The following is a 13,102-nucleotide window of genomic DNA, read 5'->3' on the forward strand; positions in this document are numbered from 1 at the left end:
CTCATTCAAAAGATCCTTGCACAATAAGCTATATGGTTCTCACTGTATTTGCTGTAGGTAGATGAATGACGGAGTCCGCTTTATTTGCAGAAAAAACATTAGGTCCAAAGAAGCCTAAATATTCCAAAGCAGATGTTTATTAACTTCAGTGTCTCTACTCTGGGGAATAACTGTGTTCCCCCTTTGGTATTTAACATTTAGATTGATTTTTTAAAAGATTTTATTTATTTATTTGACAGAGAGAGAGAGAGAGAGCACAAGCCGGGGGGAGGCAAAGGGAGAAGCAGACTCACCACTGAGCAGGGAGCCTGAGCCGAGGTTCCATCCCAAGACCCTGAGATCATGACCAGAGCAGAAGTCAGATACTTAACCGACTAAACCAACCCAGGTGCCCCAGATTGAGTTTTTAATTATTTTAATTATTATTTGTATTTTTAGGCAAAATAGATTTTAAACATTCTACTGATTTAGAGGCATACATCCCATACAGATTTGAACTTGTAGCGATTAGATTATACTGTCATATAACGTTTCTTTTAATACCATATTTTGTAAATCATCCCTGCCCCTTGCCCCCAAAAAACCTCATTATAAATGAGAAAGAAGAATCTAAATTAAATGTAACCAGATGCATATTTACAATAGGGAAAAAAAAGTAAGGATTTTTAAAAACTCATGATATAATTTAATCATTCACTTAACCTACAGTTATTAAGAATTTTCCATAATATGGTGTAGGGTCTTTATGATAAAATAACTTGGTATTACAACCAGAAGTGAAGCTGAGCCTTCTTTCTCTAAAACAACGTTTATATATATATTCTGCCACCAACCTTTAAAAATTAAAAAAATAATTTATGTAACATATTAATTACAAGCACAATAAAAACACTTTCCAGACTTCTACCTATAGCAACTAGGTCTCACCCATCTGTATTAGGGAACTTACTTTCTCATGTAATTTGTTTAGTAACTTATTTTTATGCAATTGCAAATAATTGATACTCTGTGTCTGCATTAATTTAAGAGTTAACATTTAATTCTCTCTCTAGGTCCTATAACTCCATTTTTAGCATTAATGTATATTTACAATTTAAAACTCCTTGACGTAGGGAATATCTTTAAATATCTTTATCATTTTGGGGGGCTTCTAATGTTTGAATGTCATCTAGAAATATGTACTTTATTAAGACCCATTTTTGTCTGATCATGACATTTTTGTGGCAAATGACTCTGATGCCGTGGAAGTTTCCCAGCTATTTCTATACTATTTTATGTGTTGAAGAAAATAAGCACACATGGATGGATATAAAGGAAGTTTTTTAGAAACTGGTTTGAGAAAAGTTGTGGATGCAGTATGGTCTCATTGATAAGACATGAGTATCAGAACAGTAAGTCAGCTAAGGCTATAAGATGGGATTTATTTATGTTGTTCTTAATCATAATATTTTAAATTATGTTATATTTGATCCATACAAAATAGGTGCATTTTTAAATATAGTTTTACCATATATACACATATCCCTAAACAATGTATTGTTCACTTTTATTTTTTAGCTTTACATAAGAAAAATGCATCATACTGTATTTCTTCTGTAACTCACTTGTATCACACAGATTTGTTATATAAGTTAAATTTGAGCTATTAGATAATATTATAGTTCATCTTTTTAAAGGTGAATAATGTTCATTGTGTAAATATTTCAGCATGTATTTCTGCATTCTATGTTAAATGAACATTTGAGCCACTTTCAGTTTTTGATAATTATAAATAATGCCTATTGCTAAAAATATTCAGATATATGATTCCTGGTATACCTGTGCAATTGTTTCTCTAAAATATGTATCAAGAAGCATAGCCACTGGGTCAGAGGATATTTGCATGTTCATTTTCACATAATATTAACAAATTGTTTTTCAAAGTGGTTGTACCAAGATATACTTCTGTCAACAGTATTTAAGAGATTCCTCCTATTCTCTATATCCTCTCTATGTGAGATTGTTCAATTCTCAATGTTTGCTTATTCTGGAGTATCAGATATTATTACATTGTGATCTTAATTTGCATTTTCTGGACACCAAAAAATTGACCTTTTTATATGCTTAATGACCATTGGTATTTCCTTGTATAAAATGTTTGTTCAAGTAGTTTGTCAGTTTTTCTATTGTTCTATTTTTATCTTGTCCTTATCTTACTCATTGGTGGGAATTTGTTATATTTTATGAATATTAATCTTCTGATTCATAGCCTCTCTTTCTCTCTCTCTCCTTCTCTCTCTCACAGAGAGGGAGTTTGGGGCAGGGGCAGAGCGAGAGGGATAGAGGAGACAATCTTAAGCAGACCCCAAGCTGAGTGCAGAGCCATTCATTGCAAAGCTCAGTCTCTCCACCCTCAGATCCTGACCAGAGCTGAAACCAAAAGTCGGACATTCAACCGACTAAGCTACCCAGGTGCCCCATAGCCTCTCTTTTTCAATCACTTCTGGTGTCTTTACATGAACAAAAATTCTTAAACTTTATATAGTTCATTTTAGTTACTACATTAAAAAATTTATTTTTCTGTATATTTGCTTTAGATCTTGCTAAGTTCACTATCACCAATAGCTTTTATTTATTTATTTATTTTGTAGATTCATCATGATCTTCTACATAAAACCTAAGTTTTCTGCAAGTAAATATACTTTTATGTTTGAAGTCACTGGGAGACTTCACTTCTCTTTCTTGCCTTATTGCATTGGCAAGATAATCTCAGGTCATGTGGATATATGTCTTTGCTTTCTTCTAATTGTCTTATAGTTTTAGCTCTTGCTTTTAAGTCTTGATCAATTTTTGAGTTGATTTTTATATCTGGTATGAGATATAGGGGTCCGACTTTAACTGTTTGTCTGTGGCTATCAATTTAACTTACCATTATTGGTTGAAAAGAACAATCTTTCCCCATTGAATTGCTTGGCACTGTTGTCAAAAATTAGTTGATGATAAATGTAAGGTTTGTTTTCTAAACTCTAAATTATCTTCCATTGATCTATAGCACTATTCTTAGGCTGGTCAAATACAGTCTCACTTACTGTAGTTTGTAATAAACTTTGATATTGGATATTGTGAGGACTGAGCCCTCCATTTTTTTTTTCTTTTTCTTTTTTAAAGATTTTATTATTTATTTGACAGAGATCACAAGTAGACAGAAAGGGAAGCAGAGGTGGGGGAGGCAGGCTCCCCGCTGAACAGATAACCCTATATGGGGCTCAATCCCAGGACCCTGGGATCATGACCTGAGCCGAAGGCAGAGGTTTTAACCCACTGAGCCACCCAGGTGACCCTTTCCATTTATTTTTCAATATTGTTTTAGCTATTCTGAGTTTCTTACATTTCCACATGAATTTTAAAAACAGCTTTAAATTTTTGCAAAAAAAAAGGCAGGAGGGATTTTGACTGGGATTGTGTTGAAGATATAGATCAATTTAAGGAGTATTGCCATTCTAACAATGTTAAGTCTTCCAGTCGATGGATGCTTTCCATTTATTTAGGTTGTCTTTCTTTCAATGATATTTTGTAATTTTTGTACTTCCTTTGTTAAATATGTTCCTGAGCATGGCTCATTTTTGATGCTATTGTAAGTGGAATTGTTTTCTTAATTTCATCTTTGAGTAGTTCATTGCTAGTATGCAGAAATACAATTGCTCTTTGTATATTGAAACCTTGCTATACTTGCATATAAGTTCCAGTAACATTTTTGTGGATTTTTAATAATTTTCTACATAGGAGAAATATATTTCTATGATATGTTTTCAATCATATATATATATTATATTATATTATATATATATAATATATATATAACTGCTTGACTAGAACTTATAGTAAAATATTAAATAGAAGTTACAAGAGCAGACATTCTTGTTTTATTCCTGATCTCAAGTGGAAGCTTTCATTCTTTAAACATTTAGTATGATGTTAGCTGTAGGTTTTTCATAGATGCCCTTTATTAAGTTGAGGTAGATCCCTTCTTTCCTGAATCAATGTCTGCCTTCCTTTCTCTCTTTATGTTTTTTATCTGGAATTTATCTATAATGTGCTTAAGGGAAGTTTTACTTTGTATTTATCTTCCTGGATACACTGAGCTTCTTAGATCTGAAGACTGATATTCTTTAGAATATCAGCTATTTGCTCTTTCTTGATCTTTTTCTCCTACTCTTCTAGAACTCTAATGTATTTTAGACCACTTGAGTTTCTGTTAATTTGTTTTAATATTTTTTCCTCAGTACTTCAGATTGGATAGTTTCTTTTGCCCTACCTCCAAGTTCATTGATCTTAATGTCCAGGATCCACACTTCTGTTAAACCCAATCCAGGCAACTTTTATTCATATCTTGTATGTTTTTGTTCTATGTAATGGTTATTTTTTTTTTTTAGATTTGCCATGAGTTTATTCATTATGCTCATTTTTTCAATAATGATCTTGAACAGGTTTACAATAACTATTTTAGTCTTTGGTTGCCTGCCAATTCAACATCTATGTCATCTCTGTTTTGTTTTGTCTCTGTTTATTGGATGTTTACTCGTATATTGGTTCTATATTCCACCTTCTTCACATATCTGGTTCTTATTATTATTTATTTTTTATGCTGGGATGCTACGCTCTGAACAGATTTTGTTGTCTTCCCTTAAAGAACATTGACTTTTGTTCTGGCATGGAGTTAGTTATATCAAGGATGGGATTTTTGTTAAGGCTTTCTTGGAGTGTGTGTAAATTAGACTTACCTTACTGGATACAGATATTGTTAGGTTCAGAAGAACACTCAGATGTTTAATGAGTCTCTCCTCTTTGGCTGTTCAGAATTCTCCATGATGGGATAAAATCTGGAATCTGTTCAGCTCACACAGCTTCACAATATTTGTTCTCTGGAGGCCTTGAAAAGACTACTATTTGCAAGCTCTACATGGTATTCAACCCAAGATTTATAAGAAACCCTATTTTTTTTGTTTTGTTTTAAATTTTTTTTATAAACCTATAATGTATTATTAGCTCCGGGGTACAGGCTTGTGAATCGCCACGTTTACACACTTCACAGCACTCACCATAGCACATACCCTCTCCAATTTCCAGAACCCCACCACCTTCTCCCTACCCGCCCCCGGCCCCCTCAGTTTGTTTTGTGACATTAAGAGTCTCTTATGGTTTGTCTCCCTCCCAATCCCATCTTGTTTCATTTAAGAAAACCCTATGTTGACTTAAGATGACATCTCTGCTACCCGCCACATTTTATCTACATATTCTTACCACCTCAGCAGCCCCAAACTCATATATATTTCCTTCACCCAGTGCTCTCTCTCTTTGGATTTATTCCTTTGCAATGTAGTTTGAAAACTGAAGACAGAAAACTAGATTCAATATGGAATTCACATCATGTTGTTCCCTTCTCTCAAAAAATCATTTCACTGTATTGTCTGTTGTTCCATTATATATCTTGTCCAGCTTTGTAGAATTTACCAAAGGAAAGTAAATCTTATAGTCTGTAATGGCCAAAGCCAGAAATTTCTGAAATTTGTGTTTTTAGTTTATTACATAAAAAAAGAATCAGCTTATTCACTTGTATCAAATTAAAGTTTGGCTTAAAAAGGCTCTAAATCTGTAGATTAATTTGAGGAGAATTGACATATTTACATTGGCTATTCCCATCCATTAATAGGATTTATTGGATTTTCTTTTGGGCCTTTCAATAAAGCTTAAAATGTATATTTTATATCTTACACTACTTTCGTTAGATTTAAAAAGAATGATGTTATATTTGCTATTTTAAGTACTGTCTTTTTAAAATTTATTGTTAGTACACTGACCCATAACTGATCTTAATGTTGTGGCCATACATTTGTATTAATTATAAAAAATTTGTATTGATCTTAACTACACACTGAACTCTTTTAATCATTTGCATCTGGGCTATTTCATATTTTTTATTCACAGTCATATCATCTGCTACTAATAATAGTTATTTTTTCTCTCTTTTGATTCTTTCAGCATTTACTTATTTGCTTTTGTCTTATTGCACATTGTTCATTAGAAGTAATGAGCCTACATCTGAGTCTACAATCTAAGTACTAATACTGACATTTGCCATAAAGGCAGTCTTGGATTTTTACTTAACCTACAGCTGAACAATACAAGTTCTAGTTTTAACTCTTATTTATTCTTAATTTACTTTGATCTTGTAGTGTTTCCTTACTTTTCATGTGTACAGCAATGCAGTAACAAATGTGTTTTCTCTCATCGCCAGATATTTTAAAGATAGAGACCAATTTTTTAAAATACCTACTCCACAACACCAACAGCAATAGAGGCCTATGAAAATAATTTTCATGGAAAGAATTGTTTTGGACAATGATTTTTTTAACTAAATTTATCTCTTCCTTAGGAATTGGTGTGCTTATGTACATACCAGATTATCTCCCACAGTGATACTAGACAACCAAGTCACTTATATTCCAAGTGGTAGAGGGTCCTGTGGCTGGGCGAGTGGATCTTGTCCTCAGAGGTACGTGACATTTTTTTGAAAATAGCCACTGCTTATAGTATATTTGTGTATGCTTTGGAATATACAAAGTTAATCATCCCAAGTGCATATGTGTATAATAGGGTCAGGGTAGGGTCATCACAGTAAATTAGATGCGTGATTTGGGGGTAAGTTAAAACGCAGTTACCAGTAGTACATGCTTCATATGGGAATTTTTAGAATATGTGAGATAATGCAGTAATATGCTTAGCCTAGGGACAGATAATTTGTGAGTCTTCGGTAAATGTTAACTTTCACGCTTATTTCCATTTTTACTATTACTATTACCTTTATTCTATGATCTGATCAATAATCCTGTCCTTTAATTCTTATGACATTCATATGCAGTTTTAAAATTTTATTGATAATTTCTGCTTCATATTAGGTCAGAAAGAAGTCCATAACTTAATTGTAATTGTGCATGATTAAACAGCTAAGTGAGGCCTTTCTTTCTATGCCTACTTTAATGATTCATGTTATTTAATTTTCATTTTTTAAAAAGCCTATTTAGGACATTTAAAAATTGTTCAACTGTGGGGCTGAGTAATTGATAAGTTCTCTGAATTCCTACAGTCCTAGTTGCTTATCTGAAGGTGTTTCGGAAGACCCTGAAATAAAAACTAAAATTATTATTCAGGCCATGATGGCTCATGTTATGCAAATTGTCATACAAATATGTGAGGCAATGAATCTGACACATTGGCAGTCTGGAACAGTGCACAGGAAGGATATGTAAAAATCAAGGTGTTTCTTACTCCCTGGAGGAATAGCTAAGGTTCATGGTCCAGAGAGCTAAGCACATCTTAGGGATTTGGGAGAGCTGAGCTCCAGTGCTGCTTTCAGCATTTACTCCCTTTGTGGCAATTTCCCTGTCGACATGATACACAGAATGCATTGTTAATTCTTCAGTAATGAAAATATTACCACAGCAACCCTATTATACTGCCCTTCTGAGTTCAAGGTGAGTATCTCTCTCTCTCTCTCTCTCTCTAAACAAACCAGAAATATGGATCTTTATTCTCATCTCTTATCTTTCTCTATCTTTGAATGTGTCTCTCCATTCATTTATTATTTCAGTACCTATACAGTGTTTGTCACTTTCTCTTTTATTATGCCAGAGCCACATCTAGCGGGGATCTGGTTTGCTAAAGCAGGGACATTGACTCTAATAATAATGCAACTATCTGCTTGAGTTCATCCTAGGAAACTCTTAAGGGTCCTTTTCCAAACAGCCTTACTTTCTATTTAGCTTTAGCTACTGGACTGGAGCTATTTCACTGGACAGAGTTACTTATTGACTATAATTTACTGAAATAAACACAGGTAAATGACTAGCCTACTTTGAGATATGGGAAGAACTTGTAGTTCATCTTAAAACTGAGGAATAACCTCACACATATTGAATTACCCTTCAGGTCACAGCAGAAACTAAAACCCAAGTCACCTAAAGCCCAGTTGGCTCCAATACATTCCCTCCACATGACCAGGGTTTATCCATGAAATTGATTATTGTTGGCCCCACATAGTTGTAGGGGACAAGCTAGATAATTAAGGAGAGGCTAACCCATGTAGCGTGGATTAAAATTCCACCCCGATCACTTTTAGACTTGAAACTTTGAGCACGTTATTTCATCTCTCTGTTCCTCATGTTCCTCATCAGCGTATCATGATAATAATAATAATATTTTTCATATAGAACCAATACAAAAATTAAACAAGGTAATATATACTGATTCAATAGCCTCACTTGATAAATATTAGCTAAACATTAAAGTCATAGGGATAAGAATAATGTGGCTAAATTGTATTTATAGATTTACATTTACATATATAGGGCCTACATTTAGTACCATTCACCATTTATATTGATTACTATGTTAAAATGCTGTAATTTCATTTTCCTTCCAGGGTTTCTTCTCAGAAATATTTTCTCATATTAGATCTCTTCCTCTCTCCCTCTCTTCTCTGTCTCTTTCTATCAGAGATAAATACCATATGAGAGAAATAATACTAAAAATTAAAATTTTAAAATTTGAGAAAGGGAACACTGCAGGTTAAAAATCATAGTGGCATTGTAATTTCAGTTAGATCACCATTACAAAATTTAAGTTATTTGATATTGATCTAGGGGGAAACAGATCCTTTTAACTCTAATGATATAAGAAATACTAAGAATTGAAATAAAAGAAATTGTCCTCATAAGCTATTTTAAAAAAATTAAAAGAAGTTTTAACATTGGTTTTGTAAAAAGTATTATCAAGGAAAAAGCTATGCTATGTTTAGAAAATGTAATGATAGGTATAAACTTAAAATACCAAATAGCATAGATCTTAATGCTTTTTGTAATTTATTTAAAGAAATGTAAGTTTAACAATAATATCGATGAGGGGCATCAGGATGGCTCAGTTGGTTAAACGTCTGACTTGATTTCAGCTTAGGTCGGGAGTCAAGGTTATGAGATGGATCCCCACACTGGTTCCGTGCTGAGCATGGAGCCTGCTTAAGATTTTCTCTCTCCCTCTACCCCTGCCCTACTTTGACCTCTCATGTGCTGTCTTTCTCTCTCTCAAAAAAAAAAAAAAAAAATTATTATTATTATTATTATATATATAAAATGATAATAGTATCGATGATGAAGAATATAATAATAACAGATGACATTTATTGAATGTTCCTTATATTTTAGATATTGTTTCCAAAAGTTTAATTATCCCAACTGATGTTTAATGTGAGACAAATAATTGCTCTCCTCTCCAGATCTCAGAAGATATCAAATCCTGTCTACAGGATGCAACATAAAATCGTTACCTCATTGGAATGGAAGTGTTGTCCTGGATTCAGTGGAGCAAAATGTCAGCTAAAAGGTATATTTTAATAGTAATTTTTAATAACATTTAGAAGCATAAAACTTTTGGAGAATAAGCAACTGATTCCAGTGAAGAAAAGAGTTGTATTTTCCCTTTTGAATCAAAGTTAAGGAACTTGTAGCCAACTCATTAAAACTGTTACGTCTCTAGAGCTTTCCAACTTAGTAGCTGGTTTAGCACCCCAAATCTCATAATGAGATATCTTATATATTCCTATATTGTTATGTTAGTTTTAGAGAATGAGTAAGTGGAGATCTATCACATTTTTTCTTAACTATATGCTATGGAAACATGCCTTATTAAAATATCAGAAATCCTAATTTTATATTTTAAATAATCATTAGAAGTGATTCTATATGAAAATAAACTACCTTCTAGTTTTGTTCCAGTTCAATTATTTAAAATAATATTATGTATGTGAATGAAATTCAGTTTTAAAGAATATACAAATGTGGCATGAATAATTGTGCTTTTCTTCTTAAATCCTAATAGAGCCATTTTATCAACTGTGATTTTAAGGATTTTCTGGTGGCAAGGCTAATCAAACACATAGTAACCTGCTGTGGCCTAACATCTGTGTGGCTATTATGTTGCTCTTGGCTTTAAACAAGTTTCCTTTGAAAAATAAGATATGGCATCAGCATACATATTTTAAACGAATGAATATTACAAGAAAAACCATTAGCAGTTGTGAGGAATTTAATCAGCAGTGTGAGAGACTGTGATTAAAAATTAATGTAAGTGTGGAGAAACCATTATGATTCACATTTAAAAAAAGAAAGTTGTAGTACAAAAGCTCTAGGAAACTTACAGTTCCGTTAGGATGTTATATATGGTTTTTCTAGCCCATTCAGTGAGAATCTGTAGGCAAATTCAACTGTAATGCTATTTGTTCTGGGTTTGGCCTGAATTTCAGAGATGTCATAAAAATTTAATATATTTTCAGGGTATAATATGAATATGTACTGCATTTTTAATCAGGTAAAATAAACTTTTAAATAAAATTTTATCTATGCCAAAAGTATTCAGAAACAAGATAATTTAGCGTAGTCTAAAAAAGTCCAAATATGATCCTGCTTTCACAAGATTCCTAATTTATGTGAGGTGCACAGTTCTACTCCCAGTGGTAAAACATATTTGTTTATAATCTGTTTATAGCAGATGATAAAAGTTATGAACAGTATTTAGAACTGTATTTCTAAGTCTGACTAGTTCTATATTTTTCTTCTTTCATGCAGAAGATCTTAGGAGTATTAATTCCATTATTATTCTTAAAGATTCAAGTGTTTGTTCACAGAATACCTTTCTAGAAATTTAGAATGTCATTACACACCCTGTTGCACCTACGAAACTGAACGTTGATGCGTGGCAAGAAGCAAAATCTTTATGTCAAGGAATGTCATAGGCTGCAGCTGATTATGAACTGCCATTACTTCATATTTTGTCCTTTTTACCTACTAATCAATTATTAATCACTAAGGTGGACTATAAACATCTATGAGGAAAAATCATAGAATTCCATCATAAATGTACACAAAAGAAACAAGGCTAGTTGACAGTTTTGAACATCTACTATGTGTTGTCACCCCCCCCTTTTTTTTTTCAAAGCATCACATGAAATATTTAAATTAAATTCAAACAGTTTAGCTTTGATTATTTACTGACATCTCATGTTCTTTTTGGAAGCAACCTGTGGATATTTTTAATATTAGATTTACAGATCGTCATCTTGAATCCCATTAACAACAATGTTTCAGAACATATCTATGACCTTCTGTCACAGTACAATAATTAGAATTATTCATAATTCAGGCATCTGCTGATTAAGCTGTTGTGTGAAAGTCATCTTTCTATTGAAATCTGCGGTAGGAATAACTTTCTGATGGCAGCTATGCCCATTGTGTCATGTCATATAATCAACTCAATATCACTGTGATTCCCAAAAAAAAAAAAAACAAAAACAAAACACCTTACTTCTCCCTACTATATTCTGACCATGCTACTCTTCACTTTTATTGCAATACATAAAAGCTGTTGAATTTTTTATTAGTGCAGTTGATGCACTGGTAGTATCAAGAACTACTGTGTCTTTGTCCCTTGAATCAGTCTTCAATTATTTCATCTATCCTGGGCTTCTTTTCCTTCCTTCCTTTCTTTCATTCTTTCTTTACACATTTTCCCCTTCTGATTCCTCCTTCCTACAGTCCAAGTCCTCCCCACCCCCAACAACCATCACACTTTATATATTCTCATTCTTACATGGAAGGGAAAATTGTCAGGTTTCCTTTGACAACACTCTTCACACTGTCTCATATGACAAGCAGCCCCAAATATGACAGGAATAATCAGTGTGGCTCATCCATTCTTTAAGCTTCTTCAGAACCCTCAAGGGTTTGAGCTGGTCATGTAGCTACTGTGATAATTACTTCAGTGTCAGGAGATCATTTTATATGTAGAAAATTTGCAAAACACTACATACATTTTACAAATCCCTACTTTCCCCAAAAGTTGCATCCCCACAAATAAAATAAATGTCATAATACAAAGTAACAATTTCTTTTTCACTTAGATTGCAGTAGAGTAGTCTTTTTAAATATACAGGGAAGATTGATAGAACAGGAATAAAATAGAACAGTTAACCACTGTAATCTCTTTTATTTCTCCTCTTCCACTTCTCTACCTGTTTCTTTTTCTTTCTTCCCCCAACTCCTCTACAGCTCCATCTCCAATCTGTTAAGGATACTGTAATTCAAAATCCATGAGGCAATTCATCCTGTTGTCTTACTCTACAATATGCTGTTTGTAATATTACTGACCCTTCATACATGTTCATTTTGCTACAATTTAGATAATCAAAATTCTTGTTAAATGTTCTAGATTAGCTTATTAAAATATTAGTCATACTATCAAGAGGAAACCAACTTTTTAAGAAGTCTAAGTGAATAGAATTTGTTGGTTAAAAAAAGGAAGAAGCAGTATGTTCAACAGCAAAGTAATAGTTTTGATGTATTTGGTATACATTTGGTATACCTTTTTGAGGATCAAAGAGTTTATCTTCAGAAAAGAACCTAATTTTGTGATGTGGACTCCAAGACTTTTTTTTTAATGTCAGCAACAATATACTTTTTAAACCAATTTTATAAAATTTGCAATAATGTGCTTTTCCAGTAGATGTCTCTAAAATGTTCTGAAGTAGAACAAGGAAATTGTGGTTTGCTGTAATGACACAAAAGACAGGAATTTCAGTTCAAAAAATGTTCAATTAGAAAGGAGGAAAGAAAAGTTTCTTTGTAAATCTGTTTAAAAAATTCCAGTCAGGGTGCCTGGGTGGCTCAGTGGGTTAAGCCTCTGCCTTTGGCTCAGGTCATGATCTCAGGGTCCTGGGATCGAGTCCCGCATCGGGCTCTCTGCTCAGCAGGGAGCCTGCTTCCTCCTCTCTCTCTCTGCCTGCCTCTCTGCCTACTTGTGATCTCTCTGTGTCAAATAAATAAATAAAATCTTTAAAAAAAAAATTAAAAAAAATAAAAAATTCCAGTCAACTTTACTCAGATCCTCTCTATAAGAAAATTATGTTTTATGAAATGTATCACAGATATTATGAATGCAGAAAATACAATCATGCAATTGTTGAAATAAACTGATCCTGCCATATGTTATGAATATATAAAAATGTTTCATTTTACAA

General features: G+C 32.9%; 1 protein-coding gene across 1 annotated transcript in view; it reads left to right on the plus strand.

The window, feature by feature from the left end:
• The window catches only part of MMRN1 (multimerin 1), a 58,150-nt gene that overhangs the window by 13,809 nt on the left and 31,239 nt on the right, over window positions 1–13,102 (plus strand). The window contains exons 2-3 of the mRNA XM_059394577.1: window positions 6,413–6,532; window positions 9,308–9,414. Of these exons, the coding sequence (XP_059250560.1) occupies window positions 6,413–6,532; window positions 9,308–9,414 (227 nt within the window). The remainder of the gene's footprint in view (window positions 1–6,412; window positions 6,533–9,307; window positions 9,415–13,102) is intronic.

Source organism: Mustela nigripes, chromosome 1 (assembly GCF_022355385.1).
Source record: "Mustela nigripes isolate SB6536 chromosome 1, MUSNIG.SB6536, whole genome shotgun sequence".
Taxonomy (NCBI): domain Eukaryota; kingdom Metazoa; phylum Chordata; class Mammalia; order Carnivora; family Mustelidae; genus Mustela; species Mustela nigripes.